The 25870-nt window shown below is 40.3% G+C and overlaps 1 protein-coding gene across 2 annotated transcripts in view; it reads right to left on the minus strand.

The window, feature by feature from the left end:
* The window catches only part of kdm6al (lysine (K)-specific demethylase 6A, like), a 43142-nt gene extending 17527 nt beyond the window's left edge, over positions 1-25615 (minus strand). The window contains exons 1-14 of one of the 2 annotated variants that reach the window (XM_052130396.1): positions 25166-25615; positions 24998-25061; positions 14303-14411; positions 14161-14210; positions 12030-12088; positions 11717-11837; positions 10020-10074; positions 9472-9506; positions 9126-9219; positions 8191-8317; positions 4862-4960; positions 4192-4411; positions 3647-3781; positions 128-265 (exon numbers count right to left, since the gene is read on the minus strand). In XM_052130396.1, the coding sequence (XP_051986356.1) occupies positions 128-265; positions 3647-3781; positions 4192-4411; positions 4862-4960; positions 8191-8317; positions 9126-9219; positions 9472-9506; positions 10020-10074; positions 11717-11837; positions 12030-12088; positions 14161-14210; positions 14303-14411; positions 24998-25061; positions 25166-25305 (1446 nt within the window). In that variant the 5' untranslated portion in view covers positions 25306-25615. The remainder of the gene's footprint in view (positions 1-127; positions 266-3646; positions 3782-4191; positions 4412-4861; positions 4961-8190; positions 8318-9125; positions 9220-9471; positions 9507-10019; positions 10075-11716; positions 11838-12029; positions 12089-14160; positions 14211-14302; positions 14412-24997; positions 25062-25165) is intronic. The other variant, XM_052130397.1, reaches the window with a different exon arrangement.
* Between the last annotated feature and the right edge of the window lie 255 nt (positions 25616-25870).

The following is a 25870-nucleotide window of genomic DNA, read 5'->3' on the forward strand; positions in this document are numbered from 1 at the left end:
CATTCAGTGAGTTATCACAAATAAACCCCTTCAGGGTGATAATAACTGATAATAACTGACTGACTGTACCTGATTCCTAAATGAACATCCCTCATATAATGACATCAGTGGGAGCGCTCACACAAACCTTTGCAGGGCTGGCGGTCCGTTTCTTCTTGGCCGGGCTGGACTGACCATCGACCTGGTCCAGCGGTTTCTCATGAGGCGGCAATGATTGACCAGAGCCATGAGACCCCCCCAATGACCCGGGGTGAGGCTTACACGCCTGAGAGAGAGAGAGAGAGAGAGAGAGAGATGATGTCATCACCTAACCCAATGAAGACCGTGTGTGTGTGTGTGTGTGTTTCAGTTGATTTTTGGAGAGATTTGCAGCTTCACTTCAGCGAGTTTGTCACACAGCTGATAAGACCAGAGAAACTAGAAAGAAAAGCTTATATTAGCCCAGATGACAAATGTCCCCATTAAAGCAGCTTAAAGAAATAATCATTAACCCAGAGATCCAGAATGAGGGTGATTACGGCTGTAGCCCCCATCAGCACCTCACAACAGGTTTGTTTGGTCACAGCATGCTGAATTTTGAGGCATGATCTGATCTGGGGTCGCTGCAAAGAAACCATTCACAACTTCTGAGGATCATGAAAAACTGTGAATCGTAGTTTTCTGCAGGACCCAAAGATACATGAACCCATGTGCACAGGATTGTGTGACAGCTCCAGCTACTATTAGAAAGTGACTAATAATGTTTTATTGACATGCTCGGATTTTGGGTTTGGCAGATCTGCTACAGCTCTAAAATAAGGTTAGTATTCTTGTGGTGGAAGTTAAACACTAACTCGGCATGAAGGAGGTTTAACCAGTTGTTGGTTACAGAGTTTGAGAGGTGGACTAAACATTGGGTCAGATTTGACTTCCTGTTCTAGTGCTGCTATAGACTGTTTTCTGCATTACAATCATATTAAACAATGCAAATAACATTAACCCTCTCACTAGTGCTGCTAGATCACCATGACAACCGCCCCACCGATGAGACTTTGTGAAAATCTGAAATAAAAGCATACGAGTATAGTGAACAATGCTCGAGATATTCATTTCCTGTTTTTAGAGACGTCAGGATTTTGTGCTGCTTTGCGCATCGTTACTTGCGGCTTATTCACAACTAGCACAACTGAAGTTCAGCGGTCCATGTGCTTCATCTGTGCGGATGTGAGTGATAAATGATGTTATATAGCGGATTAATGTCACACAGGATGTTTGAATAAAGGGGATAAATTATTTGATTTCTCTTCAAATAAAACATTGTTAGTTAATTGCTAATATCTTGCAGTTTCGATATTTTGTCATATTTTCATCAACCGTATGTTTAATAATCCTCATGATGCACATTTTCCAACGCATCGATGTTATCAGAATAAAAACTCTAGGTCATGTCCGAGTGAACTCCTTTTCTTAAACGTGCTTGCCAATGAAGTACTGAAGCATTTCCTTCTTGTCCAGCTACTGATATTAAGTTTAGCTATATTATGACATGATATCAACATATAAGATAAGGCCTTTTCACATTTAATCAATGCAACATGTGTTTGGTATTTTGTAGATTTTCCTGGCCGGTTAGTAGTTGTTAATTTAAGCCATTAGTCGTATGTTTAAGATATTAATTAAATTAAATACATGTTTTGGGGGGCATCAGAAAATGGTCTGAGTTCCAGGTCTGAGGATGTCCTCAGTAATATCACTAACACTGTTCTACATTACAGAAATACTGAACTATAGTCTTTAAATATACATTTAACAAGCGCACGCATGAAGTGAGCCGCAGCGACACCGGGAAAACCGGTAATGATCCCGAATGTGTCGGAAAAAACCAGCAAGAGACTGTCTGAACATTTAATGTATAGAGAGAAACGCACATTCAGATTGAGCCGACAGACGATGATGCTCAGAGTGATCAACAGCTGATGTCTTTGACCAGATCATGATGATATTTCTCTCCATTAATCTAATCTATTATTATTATCATCAAATCAATATTACAAATAATTTGCCCGTAGACACACAGACATGCGCTTGAAGAAACACTATTATTAAGAACAGATGACAGAAAAGCGTCTATGCGCATGTGTGACGCGCTGATACTGCCGTGTGCAGTCTCGTGGAACACACGCATGTAAAGGGTTCTCTGTCTGTCTTTATATGATCTATGAATGCTGTAAATGACCTCATCTCAGGAGTGTTTGAGTTTATTCCACAGAACAGTCCATTGTGAACGCAACTCTGCAGCCGATCGGAGATTAATCATAAATACAAAAACACCTCCAACCACGAGTAATATTTCACTGATCATCATCATCATTACTATGTTTAACTGGATCATTGTTTTTATTCATTTATTATCCTGTTGTCATAGACGCAAACTTGCGTGACGGTAAATGGAGGTTAAATATGATTTTATTTATTTATTGAACACTTGAATTCTGAAATGTTTTTGATTTTTAAATGAATGTAATTTTCAATAGAATATTCCCGATCGCTCAGCCGTGATGATGTAATTGGATATTATATATATATCTATAGCGTGATGGAGGGAATAAAACACATTATTCACACACACGTGATGTATTTGATCAGATAATGAGATGCACAGATGAAGTCGCTTCATTGGCAGAGAGATGTTTCTAAAAGTTCAACAACACACATTTTAATTGCACTTCATTTGTTTCGGTTTCATTTGAATTTTTAGTTACAATAAATAAAAATGGCTTTATTGTGTATGTTTAACCCTAACCCTGCTAAATGAAAATGACCCCATAGTACCACCTAGCGTCCAACCAGCGCTAATACCAGCGTTCAATCAACACTCTTCTCATCGAATACCGTTTGGTCGACTATTACGGGGCAGCACTAGTAACGTGTGATACTTTACAAAGGGTCCATTTCTACTTTGTGTTCAATGATGCACATTTTAAAGTTTGATCCAGTTTAAACATGTCATTTGCGCACTCCCTCTCCTCACTGTATGAGTTTACCCCAAAAACTGCCACCGCAACAGCCCAACCTCCCACACAAACAAAAAGTTAGGATAAAGACGCCAAAACGCAGAACAAATAAATAAAACTTGATTATGAGTGAAAGAATCAGTATCAATGAGGAAACTCATTGTACAGTGTCTTTAATGAACACACACACACACACACACACACACACACACACACACACACACACACTATAAACTACTGCAGTCAGATCGAGTCAGTGTGTACATTCACAAACACGCTTTTACTCATTTCAAAAAGAAGTGTTGACATGTTTAAAATGTTCTTCTGGAGGCATCTAGAGCTCATTTAAGAGAAGAAAAAGCTTTAAAACACATTTTTGACCAAGGAATGTGAATGTCTAGAGCTGAACTACTGAAGTGCACACAGAGAAACCACGCTACCGATCACACACAAGTGCTTTCAAATTATTGAGTTTCATGGAAATGAAGGTAATTAGCCAAAAAAACATTAATCCTGAACTTAAATTAGTGAAAATGAAGCGTTAAAGCAAGAGTGGTCATGTGCGAGCAGGAGCATGGTTTCCAGTGTGTGTATAGAGGAAAGGGCATTTCTAGGGGTGAAAGGTCAAAGGGTGTGTGTCTATCAGATCTCACCTGCGTGCCTGCGCTCTGGATGCCCTGTCTGGACGTTAGCTCTGCTGGGATTGGGAGACTCCACGCTTCCTCAATACTAGGAAGCATTTTACTTTTACTCTGTAGACTATTGTGTTGGGGGTTACAGAACTGAGCCTAGGACGAAAACGCGTGAAAAACACATTTAAACAGCCATGTGATGCCGTGCGGCGCAACAGTTCAAACAGAGCCACACGTGTGCTGCATGAACGCCACACGACTGCCAGTCAAATCTGTGGCAGCAGCTGCATAATGCAAATTATTTCTAGTTGAAATTAATATATGATCAGTTGACACACTCATACAAAGAATGAAGGTGAAGAACTTTGACAGAAATGAACTGAACATATTTAGAACAAATGGAACATGTATGAGCCCCACATACAATGAAAAACCGCTCCGAGCCCCAGACGAGCGCTTTATCCCCTACACACTATAAACCCACCACACGTCTAGAGAGTGGGTCATGGAGCGTTGGTCTGGAGGGATTAGTGTGCGTTTGTTAGCAGGTTAGCGGTCGCTCTTACCTGCAGGTATTTGATGCGTGCAGCCAGCGCAGCGGTGTTGGTGCAGGTTTTACTGCGTGTGGCGTTGATGTAGCACTTGATGGCGTCCTGCGGCTGGTTGCAGGACTCATAAAGCGTGCCCAGGTCCATCCAGGCAGCGGCGTGACTGTGATCCAACTGCACAGCGCAGATGTACGCTTGCAACGCATCCATGGGCTGATTCTGCTGCTGATACAACACGCTACGGGAACAAACATGACATAATGCACCAGTGACCGATGCGCTAGTATGAGAATGCATTGGTCTGGATGTTTGTTAAAGGAATAGTTCTCAAGACAATTCTGTCATCATTTACTCACCCTCATGTCGTTCTAAACCCCCTATGATTTACTTCCTTGCAAGACAAAAGGAGATAAGCTGAGCTTGAAGCAGAATGTTCATTTGACATTAATGGCACTATATCTGATGTATATCGAACAGTGTATTTCTGTTTATGGTACACAGAAGCTCGGACATTCTCCTAAAAATCTCCTTTTGCGTTTTACACAAGAGAGCAAATAAGTGGCTTGAAATGACATGAGGATAAATAGTTGACAGAATTGTCATTTTTATTAAACTACTCTTTAAAAAGCACAAAAATCCGTTGAATTTAAATGTAAAAGTGAGACATGATGTTTTGACCGATACGCACCCTATAGAGCACCATGTGTCTGCACTGGCCTCTGATTTGTCAATGGACTGTCTGTATGAAATGAACGCATCCTGGACCTTCCCAATACTGGAGTAGCACCTACAGAGAGCACAACAACATCAGAACTGCACAAACTGCACAGGCACATTTTAGCACCAACATCTAGACCTACACAAACCACAACATCAACACAACCTACCTGAAACCCCCCGACTGTCTACAACTCAAAATTAGCGATGCACAGAAATGAGAATTCTGGGCCGAAACCAAATTTGTTTAATACCTTTTTTTAAATATTTTTTCCAAATATAATTGTATTAATATTATACTTCATTAATTTCATGAATTTAATTAATCTGAATTGAAAAACTACAAATCAATAAAATGATCCCACTTTTATTCAAAGTAACACCAAAATTGGACAGAAAATATATTATAACAATATTAAATATATTATTCTTTATTCAGTTCTTCAATCAAATTTAACAGATATTTTTTTTAGCAATTATCCATTAAATGTAACGTTCTAGAAAACTATAATGATATGCAAAACCCTCTATTCTAAAGGGCCTCTATTCTGTTTATGTAAACGTATTTCCACTTTAATATAAATGATTGTGCAAAACAGCAGTAATTGAACTAAAACCAACATCAAACTGTAAACGACAGATGAAGCCTCAAGAGAAGAACAAAGTTTTGCCGAGATAAACATATTTTAATGTAATTGCGATACAGAGCAAATCGAACTGCTTTCTATTTCAGTAAAAGTGTCACGTTTCTCTTCAAGAACAAAAGTTGCTCAGATTTCTGGCAACTCAAGAACATGAGATGCTGCACCGAATAGTGTCTCTCTCTCTCTCTCTCTCTCTCTCTCTCTCTCGCTCTCTGATAAATACCTGTGTGCAGTCCGCACAAGCAATGGAAAGCGATCTTTGTTCATGCGCCAGTATTCAAGAGGAATGTTGCGTTCGCAATATGAGCGTGAAGCACTCGTCTGTGTTCTGCGACGGCTTTCGGGTCCTTGAATAACGTATAACGTGCGAGGAAGGTCACCCGGTGGACTTTCTGATGCCCTCCTAGGGTAAGATGGTGCCCTCATAGGGAGTTGGTGCCCTACGAAGACTGTAGTATGCGTATAGTTGCAGCGGTACTGCTCATTAGTATTATATAGCATTTCCACACCGCTGACGTCGGCCTTTGCTTGGCAGCGCCGCGATTATGATTAGATTGATCGAGAGTGAAACCTGAGCACTGAGGGGTGGGGAGGAAAATATATCGGCCGAAAATATAATATTTTCGGCCTTTTTTCTCTTTCGGCCAAAACAGAAAATTCCATTTTCGGTGGCCGAAATTTCGGTGCATCCCTACTCAAAATCATCGGTCCTCATTCTCCTCGACCCGTCTGCTAATTTCAGAACCACCAAATCCTCCTGTCCACCCTCTCCGACGTGGGCATAGGGCCGGCCGATTAATCACATTTATTTTCATTGACGATTTTTGGCTAAAAACTATTATTAAAACAAGATAATCAAGATAAAACTATTATTGTGCCGCATTCCATATCAAAATGAAACAGCCGGTTTAATATCTTTAAAGCATCCTTTATTAAAGTTCAAAGGAAGTGGGTGATGAAAATAAACTCTGAAGCTGCCATCTTCCCCCGGCTTATGCCGCTCTGGTGCGGGGACGCTCGTCACACATTTGCTGCAGCTCGACTATAACATGATTGCTCGAGACTATTGAATCATATATGTATCTATTGAGACTACTGAATCATAATATGTGTGTCAGTGTGTGTATCCTGTAGCACATCAGCGATATGCAGCTTTATTAATAAGAGAGAGTTTAATTAAAGGGTTAGGTGCACTTTCTGAAAGTTTTATCACACACAAATATGATATTAAAGTGAATAAATGTCAATTTGTCCAGCCTGTTGCATTAGTATTTATGTATTGCCCCATATTAATGTTAGACACAGTTCCAGAATAATGTTATTTACATAGGCTAAACATTATTAAATCTACTTTTATTACATATTTAATGGAAATATTATTTATTACAGCTGACAGTTACATGAATAAACAAGGTTTGAACATCAACCATAACAAGATAAAACTAAAATTTACGGCTTTTTAACACTTTTGCAAAATTTGAAGGCTGCTTATTGGATCATTACAGGTAAACATTGGGGGCTCCGTGTATCTCAGCGAGTATTGACGCTGACTATCACACCTGGAGTCGTGAGTTTGAATCTCAGTCAGGTGTCCTGGGTAACTAAAATGGCCCGGTTGCTAGGGAGGGTAGAGTCACATGGGGTAACCAAATTGGCCCGGTTGCTAGGGAGGGTAGAGTCACATGGGGTAACAAAATTGGCCCGGTTGCTAAGGAGGGTAGAGTCACATGGGGTAACCAAATTGGCCCAGTTGCTAGGGAGGGTAGAGTCACATGGGGTAACCAAATTGGCCCGGTTGCTAGGGAGGGTAGAGTCACATGGAGTAACCAAATTGGCCCGGTTGCTAGGGAGGGTAGAGTCACATGGAGTAACCAAATTGGCCCGGTTGATAGGGAGGGTAGAGTCACATGGAGTAACCAAATTGGCCCGGTTGCTAGGGAGGGTAGAGTCACATGGGGTAACCAAATTGGTCCGGTTGCTAGGGAGGCTAGAGTCACATGGGGTAACCTCCTCGTGGTCGCTATAATGTGGTTCTCGCTCTTGGTGGGGCGTGTGGTGAGTTGTGTGTGGATGCTGCGGAGAATAGCGTGAAGCATCCACACACGCTACGTCTCCACGGTAACACGCTCAACAAGTCACGTGATAAGATGCGCAGATTGACGTCTCAGATGCGGATTCGTCCTCCGCCACCCGGATTGAGGCGAGTCACTACACCACCATGAGGACTTAGAGCACATTGAGAATTGGGCGTTCCAGATTGGGGAGAAAAGTGGAGAAATAAAATAAAATACAGGTAAAGGTCATGGACTACACATCACTTTACGGAGAGCTTACGACCAACTAGTTAAGTCTTGCCTTAAGAAAATGTGGAGCAACAAAACTTTACGGAAAACTGGTGCAACTCAAACCTGCTGCCGTCATTATAATCAAACAACAAACTGCTCTTGGAGTAACTTTAGTATCTTTAAGAAGTATTCATGTATTTACATTTCAAGTTCAAGGAACGCCACAGTTAAAAAAGACGTTTCTTTTTATTTATTTTTAAGTTCAATAAATGCATTCAGCATCAACACGACATCTGCACGAACCACATGACTGCAGCAGCGCATCAGCATCAACATCACATGCGGCGTTCAGCTGAGCAACAGAAACTCACCTGCCGAGGAAATACCAGGATTGGCCGGAGTTTGGATCTGCTTCCAGAGATTTCTGTAGACACTGGATAGCATAACTGTCTTTATTCGCTTTATCACCCAACTGCTCCACTGTATGATGCATCCAGCCTAACAGACAGAGAGTGAGACAGCAACTGAGAGAGAGTTTTCAGACAGACAGCACGGCTTCAGTTCAGATCAAATGAGGTTTACAGATGTGCATGTCTCTGATATGAGCTGCAAGTGTTCAATACAACACAAAGGAGTATTATTCCCGTAATTACTCACCCTAATGTTGCACCATACCTGACAATAACAGACCAAACTTGAGTTATTCACTCTCAGATCAAATCACTGCTCAGCTCCCAACGGCAGTGCCCAAATATGCCCAACTGTCACGATGCTTTGTTATGAGATGGTAATATATCCAATGTTTCCCATATCTGATTTGGGCGCCTCAAACTCAGCTCATTAAATGATTTAATTGAGAGTCGGTTCATCACAAAGTGATTGCACGGCTTAAGAAGACTTTGAATATAGTGCACGAGTCGTATCAATGACATCTCATATCAATTCTCAAGAGTTTGAGTCACTATTCACTTTCATTATATGACAAAAAGCCTTGCGACATGAGGGCGAGTAAATGACAGTATGTTTATTTCTGCTGAAAACCCCCATAATGCATGTCTGTGATAGTTGCATATTTAAATGTTTATTGTAATGCTGTATGATCACCTGCTGTACGTATATTACTGTATTCTTTTATACTTTTCTGAGATTATCAACAGAAATCCTGTCACAGATGCTGTACACAGACATGTTGTATTTAACATATTTGGATTAGAAATGATCCAACACCATGAGTGTAACAACATATTTTTAATATGTAAATCCGCCATTTCTTTCAATGACTCATATCGATTGTTGACGTTCTTACCCAGTTGTTGAAATGTAGCAGCTTTCACCTGTGCAGGTAAATTCTCCGTCTGTAAGAGACTCTCGTAAGCCTCTTTAGCCGTGCGGTATCTCTTCTGTCAGATGACAACACAACATTCATCAATAAACACGTCCCACAAAGTCAGAATCAACTAGTAATCTCCACGCAATGACGTGCACATGTCTAGGAACGAGGGATCCCTCAACAACAGCACAGCAACACATCTCCCGTTGCCATGGCAACATGAGCCGAACATTACACACTCTTGAAGCACTGACATGATACTTTATGTAATTAAAGATATCAGTAGTTTATATTGGAGTACATGATAAAGAAATGGACTCACCTGAATCTCATACAGATGCGCAATGTGAAACTGAACTGCGAACACAAACATGAGATCGAGATGAGCAGAAATATTCAACGATAGATTCTTCATTTGTTCAGTCTTGACAGAGATATGATCACTTTCAAACGGATGCTTTTATCCACGTGTGAAGTCATATGGGGGTGAGACTGCTCTGAACGGCCCTGTGTGTGTGTGTGTGTGTGTGTGTGCACGTGTATGTATGTGTGTGTGTGTGTGTGTATGTGTGAGTGTATATTTGTGTGTTTTAGTGTGAGTGTATGTATGTGTGTATGTGTGAGTGTATATGTGTGTGTTTTAGTGTGAGTGTGCGTGTATGTATGCGTGTATGTGTATATGTTAGTGTGAGTGTGTGTGCGCATGTTAGTGTGAGGGTGTGTGTATGTGCGAGTATGTATATATGTATGTGTGTGTGCGTGTATGTATGTGTGTGCGTGTATATGTTAGTGTGAGAGTGTGCTTGTGAGTGTATATGTTAGTGTGAGGGTGTGTGTATGTGCGAGTGTGTGTGTGTGTGTTGTACTCACTCTCAGCTTTGGACAAAGTGCATTGGTTGGAGTCGATGAGCGCTAGCTGAAAATGCTGCAGACACAAACAAACCTTTTATAAAATCACCATCACATATTTAATTCCTCTACACACTATTTAACCCTTTAAACTATGAAGGTGTTTTTAAAGATTTCCTGTTTCAATGGCATACCCAAAGTAAACACTTATAACCAAAACAACAATAACAAAAACAATGAGCGTCAAGTGTTTGTATCATTGTAAAGAAAACCGTTCAACATTTTTAATAATAAAGATTATGATGCATTCAGAGACTCTCAGTAAAAGAACTGCTTACAATCCACAAAAAATGTTTTTCTAATTTTTCTGATTTTATGCACTGCTGACACATGATTGGATAATTAGATAACCATATTGATGATTGTTTGTGCTTGTCAGGCTTGTGAGTATTTCTGTATCTGCTGATCTCCTGGACATTTTACATCTCTGGGTATGCATGCATGTGTGGGTAATTTACATCTCTAACTTATTGTAAAATGACCTTGAGATTCTTCTGAGAAAATGTTTGTGTTGATACGACAAAGCAATCAAAAGTTCCAACATTACAAATATAATGTATCATAGTATCCAAAAACATGTCCAAACAAATAAAAGATAATAATTGTACATAAGAACTAATTACACATGCAAACACAACAATGACTAAAGGTTTGCATAGCATGCACACGTGATTTTACTCATGAGATTTCACAGAATGAGTTTCATTCTGTGTCATTTGAGTCATCATTGAGTCTGTGTCATGTATTTGGCGCCATCTCCTGGTGGTCATATGTAACATTGTGCTTCATGTGGATTATCTAATGATCTATACATCTGATTATCTTGTGTGTGGACTCGATTGAAAGAGAATCACAGACTCTAAATAATCATATGTGACATTTTATGTTCTGTTTTTTTTTCATGAAGTTATAAGTGAAAATGCGGCATACAAGCAACACCAAAATAATTGTCAAAGACATATTTATCTGTTACTTGCTATAGTTTCATCTGTGAGTAAAACAAATAGGCTGGTGGTATTTTACTCTTCTAGAGCTTTCCAACAACATATGACACATGAATATTTGATCAGTTTGATGATTTTACTGATTACAATAATATGTGCAGCACAATATTTAAAATAAATTATTAAACTGAACACATTTTAAAGCATTTGTTCAGTTTAGGTTACAATATCTACATGCATTGGAAAGTAGAGCTTCTAAACGACACCAGTTTTGTGTTGGTTCTTTTTTCTCATGGGCCCATCCAAGATTAAAGGGTTAAAGGTGAAGTGTGTAATTGTAAAGTAATGACTGTTTTCAAACAGGTTTCCAAAACACAATCCCTGTCTTCTACTGTTTGGACAAACTCGTGCTATTGTTGCTCAAGCATGGTTAGGGTCGCTCAAACAAACAGAGCAATGTTTTGAAAGGGTCACAGCAGTCACAATCTTCAGGGAAATCAACCTATCAATAGTTCAGAGAGCAAGCAATTACACAAGTCGCCTATAAAGAAGATTCAATCCGTTTACACTAAAATAAACAGTGAACAGAGTTGGAAACTGACAGTCAGAAACAAGCTCATAATGATCTTTTAATAATGAACACACATCTCTAAGAGTCTGATCAAAGGTGTAAATCACTGATTTCTGTGTTGTGCTGAAAGTGTCACGTGTCACCTTTAAGCTGGACTCATAGTCTGTGTTGACTTTGAACATCAGTCCGAGACGCAGGTGAATCTCTTTCGCTCGCGAGAAGCCCGGCTCAATGTACAACACCTCCTGAAACGCCTTGATTGCCCTGAGAGCGAGCAAGCAAACAAACAAACAATTAGACTACAGCCATAAACACAACTCAAAAAGATGGAATGTGCCAATCATAAATAAAACAGTGATCCGGCTTAAATGTGCGATCAGCCCAACCGTGAGAATCTGTTACACCTTTACTGAATATCACCATGGAAACCATCCACCATGACCTCACATGACTCACCATTGAAATGCATTGAAATGGAAGTAAACCATCCCGAGGCCGTATAGAAAGGTTGCATTCTAGAGAGAGAATCAAAGTTACATCAACATAGTGAAAATCATGTGACATCCACATTCAATGACATCACTGAAAGTGAAACACCACCTGAAACCATCATGAGTTCATGTGAAAACCGCACGGGAAGATTACACAACTGCCATCCATCAACCACACACACACACACACACACACACACACACACACACTCACTCAGAACATCAACCACACACACACACACACACACACACACACACACTCACTCAGAACATCAACACACACACACACACACACACTGATATTGTACTGTACAGAAAGTACACACTACTTTCAAGTATTCTTCTTGAAAAACTGGATCAATCTACACTGATTATCTGAAGAGCTGAACACTGATCTTTAGTTCATGGAGTTTTCCATTTTAACCTTCCCATGATGCTCTAGCACAAGGGTGGGCAACTATTTTGGTGCAGGGGCCACATCAGGCTTTAAGCAGCACATGGGGGCCACATTGTTCTCCTTCTGAGATACAATGTTCCGCATTGATTTAGTTCTTGTATCTTTAAGCCCATAAACAGCGGTGTCCTACATCTTCGGAAGTATACACGACTAATGGGACTATTCTGCAACTGCCTAAAGTATTCAGCTGTTCAGCCGGGTGTCAATTGGTAGTCTAATGTGTGGTAACTTTACTTGATACGTGGATGTTTTGTTCTACCACATTAATTACACACAGTCATTCCACAAACGGGAATTTGGAATCCGCCGTGCATTTAAAAAATGGTCTCGTCAATAGTTTGTATGTCAATGGTTTGGCTTTCCACTCGGCACACAACGGAGTAAAACAGGCTGCATGACTGATAAATGATTACTGCAAGAGGTACATTAAAATACAGACACTTCAACATTTCTCCATTGCACAAATAAAAGGCCCACGTCTCACTTGCGTGTCAATGATGCCGAGATGTGTTTATATTTTGTTAAAGTTCATCATTGAAAAGGTTTCCTCGCAAACTTTAGCAGCACCAAACAGCCTCAAGAATGGACACGGAGTGACCGTAAAAGACTTTTCCTTGAGCAGAATTTAGAGAGAAGTTTAAAGGGAAGAGCGATAAACAGCACACGCATGCACGATGCCAGATTGCACAAAATAAGCACAACATTAGGTGGAATAAATTGTGCAAGTATAAATCTCTGCATCTCTTATACGAGCATGTTAAACACCTGTGGAGGCGCGTTAGGTCCCAATGCAACATAACTGAAATATCCAATGAAAAAGCTTTTAGGATAAATGTGCCACGGGCCAGATTAAACTATGTGGAGGGCCGTAAATTGCCCATGTCTGCTCTGGCATGTCTCCTTACAGTATGTGATTAAACTCTTATTTATTATGTCACCCTGTGTTCATTACGAGCATTAAACTTCCACATCCTGACACTCAAACAACAAACACGTCATTTAATTAATCAATGCCTACTGACACACACACACGCACACACACACACACACGCACACACACGCACGCACGCACGCACGCACGCACACTCACACAGACACACACACACACACTCACACGCACACACACACACTCACACGCACACACTCACACGCACACGCACACACTCACACGCACACGCACACACTCACACGCACACGCACACACTGCACACGCACACACTCACACGCACACACTCACACGCACACACTCACACACTCACACGCACACACTCACACGCTCACACGCACACGCACACACTCACACGCACACGCACACACTCACACTCACACACTCACACACTCACACTCACACGATAAAGAAACAACCATAATTGACAAGTGAAAACAATGTGGCCCTGCAAAGGCAACATGCAGTAACTACATGTTAGGTCAATCTTGAGTTCTGAGTGAAATGGTCAGACTCTGATCCATCCTGTGACAGACGCGTTTGACAGTGACATGATTTTATAACCCACATTTGGCTGGAAAATCAGCAAAATATTAGGCAATTTTTTCTCAGTTCTCATTAGTTCCTGCATTTTGCCTTTGAGTGAAGTTGCGCTCATCTTCATCATGTGGTTCAGTGATGTCATCTGCTCACCTTCCAGTAGTCTGATTGTAAACTGTAGTACCGCTGGTACGCCGATAATGCTGTAACACACACACACATCAGTGACATGAAGCTCCTGACAGGATTTAAACTCATGTTAATCAGTCTGGAGGATGTGACGTGTTAATCTCACCTTTAGAATATTCCTCTAGTAAGAGGTTGAAGTGGCCGAGCTGACAGAAGAACTCTGGATCCACTTTCCCTTCAGATTTCTGGATGACAGATTCATAGCAGCGCACGGCCTGAGACACACAACCAGCACATGAACACACTCTTCAGTAAGAGACGTGTGCTTTCAGATCATTTCAACCACATGACCTGTTTTTATTAAAGGATGTGTGGACACATACAGAATGATCATGTGACTATTAATGAACTGTATTTACACCACACCTTTTAAATCCTCATTGACAAAGTGCTTTACAGACGTTAAACATGTAAATAAACATAACAGTGATAATATCCGTTAACAATGTCATTCAGAATAGTGATATTAATGAATAATCTATTTGATCGAAGAAAAAGATCAATATTTAAAACTATTTTCTTTTTTTAATTAAGTGTTTGCTTCAGGCAAGCTGGTTGAAGTGTGTGGAGTTCAAACTGCCTCACACATGATGTTAGCGTGTAAGTCTCCTCTGCATTACACATGGATCATGTATTAGCAGCTGTTTCTATGGACAGTGACACGGTTCCACACAAAAGCAGTTGATGCAGCAGTCCGAGGCCTCTCCTCCATTCACACAGATCTCCTTGGTGACCGTTCCAAGATCGCCGCAGTTGATGTATCTAAACTAGCCGAATGAGGCATCCATGTATGAATGTCTATGCCCCTCTCTTGTGAACAACACTGCGCTTCCATGTTTTTCATATTTCACAAGTCAGTTCTAGCGTGAACTTGCCAAGACGCTTACGTCATGCTCTTGCTGCGTAATCTCGAGCCTGGCAAATGTTTAGTTTAAAAAGTTTTAAATATTGATCTATTCCTAACACCCAGTGTTTCACTTCAGAAGACATGAATTAACCCACTGGAGTCTTATGGATAACTTTATGCTGCCTTTGTGTGATTTTTGGAGCTTCAAAGTTCTGGTCACCATTCACTTGTATTGTATGAACCTACAGAGCTGAAATATTCTTCTACAAATCTTCATTTGTGTTCTGCAGAAGAAAGAAAGTCACACAAATCTGGAATGACATGAGGATTTTAATTTTTAGGGTGAACTGTCCCTTTAACTGGTTAAAGGAGACCTATTATGCAAAAAAAATTCACTTTTACATGGTGTTTGAACATAAATGTGAGTCAGCAGTGTGTGTGTGTACACAACTACCCTATAATGATAAAAATCCACCCACTCTTTTTATTAATCCCCATTAATCATAAGCACCATCTCAGAACAATCCGTTCACAGATTCTGTACAAAGTGACATCACTTCATACAGGCCCCGCCCACGACCGTTGACGGACGTGTTTGTTTGTGTGTGGTTTCATTATAGCGCATAGCAAATGTTGTAACAGTATTTGTGTGTGTGTGTGTGTGTGTGTGTGTGTGTGTGTTGCTGATCCGTCGTTGCAAAACTGCTGAAAAAAAAAGAAGAATAATAGAAATAAATAAATGTATCAAATAACCATTCGGAAACTTCCGGTTTCATTCTCAAAGTTATTAGTTCTGATGGAGTCTCCGGATCAAACATATCGGGATGAACACGATTTACACTGTCAGTCATATTGCTTAAGCAGAGATGACATGACTCCGCCCTATTCTGGATATGGGGCGGGGAGCTCATTTGATTTAAAGACACACACAAAAACAGCTCGTTTTTATTCCCACCCAAAAATGGGCATTTCAACATGGTGTAATAAATGATCTGTGGGATATTACGAGCTGAAACTTCACACACATTCTGAAAACACCAAATATTTAAATGACATCTTGTGAAAGGGGTATAATAGGTGCCCTTTTAAGACTTTCACTCAACCCGTGTTTCAGCTGGTAAAATAGTCTACAGGATATTTAGGACATGCCGTTCCTTGAGTCAACGAGGATGCCTGCGAGGAGTTGCACAACCCCAACAACACAATCATTCTGACATATACGCTCACATGAAGAATGATTAAACAGATCTATACAAGGCTCAAAGAAAGGTATCAAAACTAGAGGTCGACCAATTAATCGGCCGATTTTTGGCATTTTTTACATAATCGGCATCGGCCAATCTCCACGCATATCAAGCCGATTATTAGGCAGGCACATCTGTGGGCAGCCTATTGTTGTTGTGGAACACGTGTTCGACGCACGCTGCCCCTAGAGTCATTTTCCAGAAGAGTGAACAGACCTCATCCAGTGCCTAAGGAAGGAGCTAAGTTCCTTGGAGAAAACAGTAAGGGTTAAATTTGTATAACTTCTTTAGATTTAATTAAAAACTTTTGATATGTTACTGCCAACTTCAAGAAAAAACGTGACAAACGCGATAGTTGACATGACGTTCGGCTACTTTGGATGTTGATAGCATAGTTGAAGTTGCATTATCACAGCAGAAGGGTTGCTATCATGTCACAATAAGTACAGACAGTGAATCTGAGACTTTTATTTGTTCTGTTTGTGTGTCTTATATTTGAGAGGGTTGTCACTCAATGCAGATAAATAAGTAATAAAAGATACCAACGCAGTATATGCTATTGAAGGACTGGCTTTGGTAAGCTCGGACATTATCGCTTCTGCTGTCGGTACTGGAGAAATTAAGAAAATACATTCTATTATTGCTATAAAGAGAAAGTTATTTTATCTCGCCAGCCATTTCTATGTATAATAATATGAAACCATTTGTCTGTGATGCAATTTAGCTATTCGCAGAGAGAGAGAGAGAGAGAGAGAGAGAGAGAGAGACAGAGAGAACTCGGTGATTGTTGTAAAATGCTACTGTTGCTAAATTGCGGGACGCGTTTAATAATAAATAGAGCGCAAGAGATACCGTTCCCAAGGCAGCGCGCTCCGAAACACACCGCAAAGTATAGGCTATTTTGGGTTTCATGTGCGCGTCTAAACGATCAACTATACACAAAAATATGTCAAAACGACCGGCTTGGAGATTCACTTAAACACAGTTTATGTCTTAAATGGACGTAGTTATGGAAATAGTTGGGAGAAAATATGGTGCATCAGGAGCCTATTAGATCTCAACTCGGTCTTAAAGGGGAAGCGGTCTATTAAACATGTGACGATTGAGCCATTACTGCGAATCAAACAACAAAAGGCAAAGAGAAAATCACTTACAGCTCTTGAATGAATAACTTCTGCATTAATAAGGATTACTCTATCTATGATAAACTATGCAGTGTTATTTTACAATTGATTACTTTATTAGATTTCTTTTTAGGCCACACCTGAACAGTAATGTTAGTAGACCTTCCTGAAATTAAATCACTGTGCCTATATAACGTTTATCTTTGTTTTATATATATATATATATATATATATATATATATATATATATATATATAACAAAAGAACCGTTAAGAATACCGTTAAAGTACCGGATCGATAAGCAGTATCGGTAAGATAGTAATACCATTAAAACCTTAACGATACCCATCCCTAGTTATGCCTGTGCTTCTCTTGGATGCTCTGAATATTGGATTACGTGTCTTAATTAAAGCTGCATTTGGATCTCAACCTTCGTGTCTCGGAGCAGTTCGTAACACCTGCTTTGTTTATTTAATATATTTGTTATACATTATTTATACAATATGTTTTTACATTATACATTTTTTAAGTGTACAAGTGCAGATTGGTCAAGTGTTCAATAAATGTATTTGTTGAGAAATGTTGTCTATCTTAAGTAATTATTTGTGTTACATTTTATCTTTCAAATAAAAGGTTCAAATAAGAGGTTAAAAACAAGCACATATCGGCCAAATAACGGCCAAAAGAAATCGGCAGCATTAATCGGCCATTGGCCGACCCGGATTTCAAAAGATCGGCATCGGCCTGAAAAAAAAAACAATATCGGTCGACCTCTAATCAAAACAATATTGTAAGAATACCAACATATAAGTTTTAACATTTAACAGTGATGACCGTGGCCAGAATTATGCACTGACATTCAAGACACGTCCTTCTGCTTGCACATCCAAGGGGGGCACTTTTTTATTTGATTTATTCTTATTAATAGTTAACTGTTTAACGTGTTAAAAAAATAACAATTAATGTAGTATCGGTTTTTTTGCACTTCCTGAAACTTTATTTTTCCCCACTTCAAATGCAAAATGTCATTTATAATTTTCCAGGCATGTACACGCTCGACTGCACATCCCATAACACACACTGATTGTGTGGAGCACGCTTATTTAGTATGCACAAAGCATGTCTCGGGCGAGTGGATTTACTGTACTGAGAATGGAGACTTCACCCGCAAGCAGCGAGACAGGTGTGGGAGAGATTCGGGCAAGCTCAGAGTTTCTTCACATTGCCCAAAAAAAGCAAAACCTTGCGACAGAGACCCAAAGTGTGCCAACGGCAGCCACAGAAAATAATACACTTCAGAATTCAATGTTTTATATCTGTATGTATAGTGAATAATAATGCATTGGCAATGTACACATAAATGTCTCCGATAAAGTTTGATATGAATTGAAACGGTTCAATTGATCCTATTAAAAGAAGTCCACTGGAAAACACCAGAACATTTTGTCCAAATTATAATGACACATCCACCGATTTTATGGCATGTAAACACTTATCAAAGTTATACTTGTAGAAATGTGTATAGAAACTCATTCATGATGTGATTCTGCATCTAAAAATAATAATAATATTAATAATAAAGTACAGGGTTATCCTGATATCTAAAGAGCACGGCGCACATTACTCAAATCTATGAAATAAAATGTAAACAAATTGTTAACTAGACTTTGATAAAGCTGTTGGTATAGTTTGGGAGATGAATCCTTGTTAAATGGCCAGCAGACATCAGCTGATACGGATGATTGGACAAACAAAAATCTGATTTTCTGCACTGATTTTTAGGGAATTAATCTGTGGAAAGGGTTTACACATACCAAATTGTATTAAATGGCCCTAACAGTACTACACTCTTATTGGAAGGCAAAAGCATCAATTCAATTAGCCAAAATATTTCATAAAAAATGCAAAGAACTTTTATGAATGACAGATTTCAAGTGCGCACAGATTCTGTCTGGGCATTGGTCTATTGCTAATGGAGGGAACGTGATAAGATGAAGCTCAACAGGAAACAGTTACACACAGTCATCGGAGATTGGTGTGAGAATACCTGCATTTGGTTAACTGGGTTAAAATAAGCCATTGGTGGGTAATAAATAAACTCAACGTTTAATAAAAACCGTTACCTATAAAGTCTACTACACGGCATAGTTATCTTGTGATGACATTGACTTCAATAAATACTAGAGATGATAAACGGGGAATATAAATATAATCTGCTGTTTCAACCCAATGCCAACCCACCCGCCCATCAAACCCCGTCGACACGGGTCAGATCGCCCACGCTGTGACACACGAGACACGAACTCTATTCAGGCCACTTTCAATGTCCTTACCCAAGATGAAGCAGATCATTCAAATGTTTTTCTGGAGAGTTTCATACTACAGTATGATGATGGATCAGGTTATTTTGGTTTGATGACCGGGTAACATCCGGTGTACACGCAGCAGACGGTCACTGTGTAACGCAACATGCTGATTCAACATTCTCAACGAGTCACCGAATGACCTCAAGTTCATGGGACAGGACTCAACACAAAACGAATCACTTCTACACCATTACAAGTTGGACACTTGTCCCCAGCACATAGAAGGACAAAAGAAAGTTTGACATCTGCATTTGAACAATCATGTGTCTGAATAAATCACCTGCCAAAAGTCAAACAATACAATCAACATTCAAGTGACCATATTCTAGATCCTCCTAACCTGTATTTAATGGAGTCTGGATGGAATTTCTTTGTCCTTGCTTTGTTGCTGGCTTTTAAGGATGAGGGATTGTTACACAACCTGTCCATGTTGACACCTCTCTAATTAGATGAGCTTCGAGTGACAGATGAATCTGCACCAAAATACTGCAGAGTCTAACTGGACACACGACCTTTGACATCAACAACTAAAGATACAGGAAGGCTTTTCTCCCTTTTAAATAAGTTGATATGCACTTATATTTTGCTATACTAACAATTTGATGGCTAGTAGCATTTTATTTGCGATCTTATCAGAACGTGCAGTGACCCATTTTTGGGACATGACCCAACAGTTGAGAACCCCTTTATTACTAGAGATAACCATTTACTAGACTGTACTGTCTGCTATTTATGAGGCTTATGATATCAATAACCTTTCAAAATATCTGAGACAATGAGAAGGACCATAAACATTTGAACGTGGCATTTACCATACCATGCATTAGTCAGACGGATCAATGCCTTTCTGGAATAACCTGAAATCAACTATAAACACTGATATGAAACAGTCAATACAGAATAAGAGATGACTAAACATCTGTAACTCCAACCAGCAACACTCATGGATCCTGATCAACACGTAAACTCAATTCAACACGTCTCTTCTGTCACAAAGCAAATATCTAAATAAACAACACACAGTTAAACAGGCATTATGTTACAAATCAAGTTTAAAGATCTTACAGATATTTTAAATATACAACGGCATGAAAAGGGTTGTGAATAGAGGAAATGTCCAGTTTGAATGACACACACATTATTGCCACATCTGATGATGGTGATTAATGATCGATATGAGTTTCTCAATGGCCATTACCAATATCTAGAGAGTATGAAACATTTACATACACTGGGGCCAAAAGTTAGGAATAATGTTCAGATTTTGCTGTTATGGAAAGAAATTGGTATTTTTATTCAGCTGATCACAATGTACAGTCAGAACATTAATCACATGAATAATTACTATTACAATATGAAACAAATCTTCTTAAACTACTTCAAAGAGTTTTCACTCAAAAGTCCTCCACGTGCAGCAATGACAGCTTTACAGATCCTCCTTAATCTAGCCGTCAGTTTGTCCAGATACTCATGTGACCTTTCACCCCACGCTTCCTGGCACTTGCCCTTTCACCCCACACTTCCTGTAGCACTTGACCTTTCACCCCACGCTTCTTGTGGCACTTGCCCTTTCACCCCACGCTTCCTGTAGCACTTGACCTTTCACCCCACGCTTCCTGTAGCACTTGCCCTTTCACCCCACACATCCTGTAGCACTTGACCTTTCACCCCACGCTTCCTGTAGCACTTGACCTTTCACCCCACACATCCTGTAGCATTTGACCTTTCACCCCACGCTTCCTGTAGCACTTGACCTTTCACCCCACGCTTCCTGTAGCATTTGACCTTTCACCCCACGCTTCCAGCAGCGCTTGACCTTTCACCCCACGCTTCCTGTAGCACTTGACCTTTCACCCCACACATCCTGTAGCATTTGACCTTTCACCCCACGCTTCCAGCAGCGCTTGACCTTTCACCCCACGCTTCCAGCAGCGCTTGACCTTTCACCCCACGCTTCCAGCAGCGCTTGACCTTTCACCCCACGCTTCCTGCACCGCTTGCCCTTTCACCCCACGCTTCCTGCACCGCTTGCCCTTTCACCCCACGCTTCCTGCACCGCTTGCCCTTTCACCCCACACTTCCTGTAGCACTTGCCCTTTCACCCCACACTTCCTGCACCGCTTGCCCTTTCACCCCACACTTCCTGTAGCACTTGCCCTTTCACCCCACACTTCCTGTAGCACTTGCCATAGATGTGACTGTCTTGTCGGGCACTTCTCACGCATCTTACAGTCCAGCTGATCCCACAAAAGCTCAATGGGGTTCAGATCCATAACACTCTTTTCCAATCATCTGTTATCCAATGTCTGTGTTTCTTTCCCCACTCAAACCTTTTCTTTTTGTTTTTCTGTTTCAAAAGTGTCTTTCTTTGCAGTTCTTCCCATAAGAGTCTTCTCTTTACTGTTGTACATGAAACTGGTGTTGAGCGGGTAGAATTCAATGAAGCTGTCAGCGGAGGACATGTGAGGCATCTATTTCTCAAAACAATGATTGACTGATGAGTTTCTAGAGAAATCTGTTTCTTTTTTGACATTTTTGTCCTAATATTGATCTTAACACATGTCAGTCTATTACACACTGTGCAACTCAAAACAAACACAAAGACAACGTTAAACTTCACTTAATGAACCAAATATCTTTCAGCTGCGTTTGATATCATGGAAGTGATTTTCTAGTATCAAATGATGAGTTTATCATGATTACTCGAGGATAAGGTGTTGGAGTGATTTCAGATAGTGATGCTGTTTTACATCAGTAATGTCCTGAATATACTCTGTGATCAGCTGAACGCCACTTTGGTGAAATAAAGTAACAATTTCCTTCCAAAACAACAAAATCTGAACATTACTCCAAACTTTTGTCCATCAGTGTAGACACAAGACATAAACAATATGTGTGTTAACATGATTGTGTGATAAATTGTGCAGATCTCGTCTTTGCACACGAGTCAAAATAAACTTTTATTGTCACCACACAGTGAAAACATCTCGCTGCTGAACTTCACCACTATATTACTCCATGGATGCAAACTCATTACAGGAGAAGCTCCATTCAGACGGGATTACTTTTCCAAATTACATTAGACTTACAACTGACCTTGTGATCTGAGATTGAATGTACCGATTCAGACGGGACTAAAGATCTATTACAGGTTAATTTAGGTGATGCATTTAACGTATCATTTAAACTTTCAGTAATAAATGTAAATAGTTTAATAATAATACATACAAATAGAACATTACGTAATTGGGCAGAGAAATCTTACCAGACGCTGATGTACCGTTGACAGTTGATTTGGCTCTCTTTGGTAGTTTTATTTTCTTATTTTTCATCAAAATCTACATCCAAATTGAAAGTCGCCCAGCAGGCGGACGATTGGCACACACGGCGCACACAAGTACAATATTAACGGTAGTTCATGTTAAAATACACGAGAATAATTGAGAACATTCAATATCAGCAATCAGAGATGTTTTGTTGCATTTGAAGTGTTTAAGCTTAAATGAAGCATTTCAAGTGATTTAATAAGGAAAACTTCGAAACTTTTGCCAAACAATTTGGGCAAAGCCGAGAGGTGCGCTTGCATCCCTGTTCCTCAATCACTAACCGGTGGACAATCAGACATTTCTAATCAGAGTGAAATTTGGTCTCATTTGCGTACGTGGTAAAAGATCGATCTTGGAATGTAATAATCGATATCATTGAAATGAAGATGCCTTGCCATTACAACAGCGTAAACAACCCTAAAAACAACACAATTTAAACAACTTCAAAGCTGCAATAACACACACACACAAGTTTGAATAGAATTAATGTGCTTTTATAAAAATTACATGAAGTTTATGGTAATCAACATTATGCCACAAACGCTGTCGATTGAGATTAAAAATGCACTGAGCAATTTCTACTTTACTAAAAAGTTTTCCTCCTAAATAACTTAATTTCGATTTTAATGAATAAAACCATGAGCTCTCACATGAGTTGAAGACTCCAGTCATATCAGGGACATTATAAAAGCTGTTTTATTCCACATGGAGTGGGTCCACACATGTTATAATCACATGACCAGCCGAATATTATTGAATCTCAGTACCGTCCTGTTATTGACCAATGCAGAGAACATATGAGTGGATTAATGCAGCAATTACTAATGAGGGTTCGTTACATCACTGTGACATCAGAACAGAGCTGCAGATCACTCAAACTGTGTGTAAATGAAGTATAATTACAGGAACACGTCACATGATCATGACACACATGTAGTGTACTGAAGGTTTGCGAGTGAAACAAAAGTCTTATGTTTATAATTGATCTTTAACAACTCAAATCGCTGTAAATATAGCGCAACAATTCTCTGTTCACTATCTAGTGTTCACTACAGGTTGCTGTTGGACTACACAACAACACAGGGAGGTGTTCATACGAAGCCAGTTTCCTACAACACTTGAAGCTCTCTGAAGCCCTGAAAAACACGGAACCGGCCTCAGATATCACATGCATGTGTTGCTGCATGTGTTGCTGCATGTGAGGCTGCACATTCTGCAGCTTTATTCGCTTCTCTTTCTGCATTATAACGCGCGGTCACCCCTCCCCATCCCGCCATCTTGGGCCGACCCAAGCAGCCATTACCACCGCACACAAACCAACGTCTCTCTGCTCAAATATGACATTATATATTACGCAAACAGGACACATGTGCGTTCACCTCTATGAGCACTTTTGTGCGGTTTGCGTGAAATAAACTCGATACTCAACTGATGTCAATAACGCGCAAGAGAGCAGCTGGAGATAACGTTTGATGCATTTAACTACAGTCGAACTGAACTCACACACCGCTGTTGCACGTCGAGATACAGCAACGCGACATCTCAGTACAGACGCGTCGCGTCATGAAGCGCGCACACGCGCAGGCCTGAATGAGCGATATCCAGTACAAACATAAACATTATAATATCACAACGAGAGGTGTGCTGTGTGTTCAAACTTTTGTTTGTTAAACTCGTTTGAAGACATTAAACGCAAACGAGCAGCTGCAATGAGACGCGTCGTTTCACCCATTCGGTGACGCTGAAACAGCGATCATATGCGAGCAACTACAGACAATATCCCCAACCTTGCAAATCACCGGACAGCGTCAAGCACGAGAAACAGTCATAACTCGGTGACATTTTGCACGCTGTGTGTGTTGTAAAGTATCGGTGAGGCAACGCGCGTCTTTACCTTTATCAGCAGGGCCTTCATACTGGCGCCATCTTCATGAAGCCGCTGATCTCCGAACAGAGAGCTGCGAAACAAACACAAACACAGAGCTCGAGATCAACTCACTGACCGACACACAAACATTTAAAAGCGACTCATCCACAGACCGCGTCCAGCGGCGATTCTGACCTGTCGATGCGGGCCAGAGTGTCGCTCTCCTGCGCGTTCAGTCGCGGCGCGTCGTCCTCCTCGCGTTCACTCGCTTTTCCCGCCGCCATTTTCTTCTCCTCATCACCAGCAGCAGCGAGCGACAATCGGCACGATTTCATGGAATCGCACCCTAGAATCGAGTGAAGGCGATCTCCGTGCGTCCGAAAGCAACAATATAAAGGAACTTTTCAAAGTAAAAACGCAGTTCGGTTTGTGAAGCCCCGTAAGTGAGTTAGCCCTCCAGTGGCGCGTCTTCTCACATTTTATTTTTTAGAATTAAACGCGTGATGCAGTGGCTTGCAGTGAGTTGCAGCCCGTGCACACTTAAAAATGCTCAATTTATTAAAACAATATGAAACTTCAGTCCGCCGCCAGATTAAAGTTGTTGTAATTGTGTCACACAGGCGAACCCACGCCGTCGCCACGCCCTCTCTGGGCTCAACAGCCAATCGCTACCGAGAAGAGAAGCACGTGACTGAACTTTTTCTAAAATGTTGTGATCCAACCCTTTATGTCATTTTTATTTCCTGTAATGTTGTTCAGTTGAATCTGCGACCCAAACATTGTGAAATGTATATATGAAGAAGTGTCAAAGTCTCCATTAAACACTCAATACTAAACGATTCATATACGTTGTTATGAAATGCAAATAAAAGAGGTGTGGGTTTTTTTTTATATAAAATG

This window comes from Xyrauchen texanus, chromosome 7, assembly GCF_025860055.1.
Source record: "Xyrauchen texanus isolate HMW12.3.18 chromosome 7, RBS_HiC_50CHRs, whole genome shotgun sequence".
NCBI classification, from domain to species: domain Eukaryota; kingdom Metazoa; phylum Chordata; class Actinopteri; order Cypriniformes; family Catostomidae; genus Xyrauchen; species Xyrauchen texanus.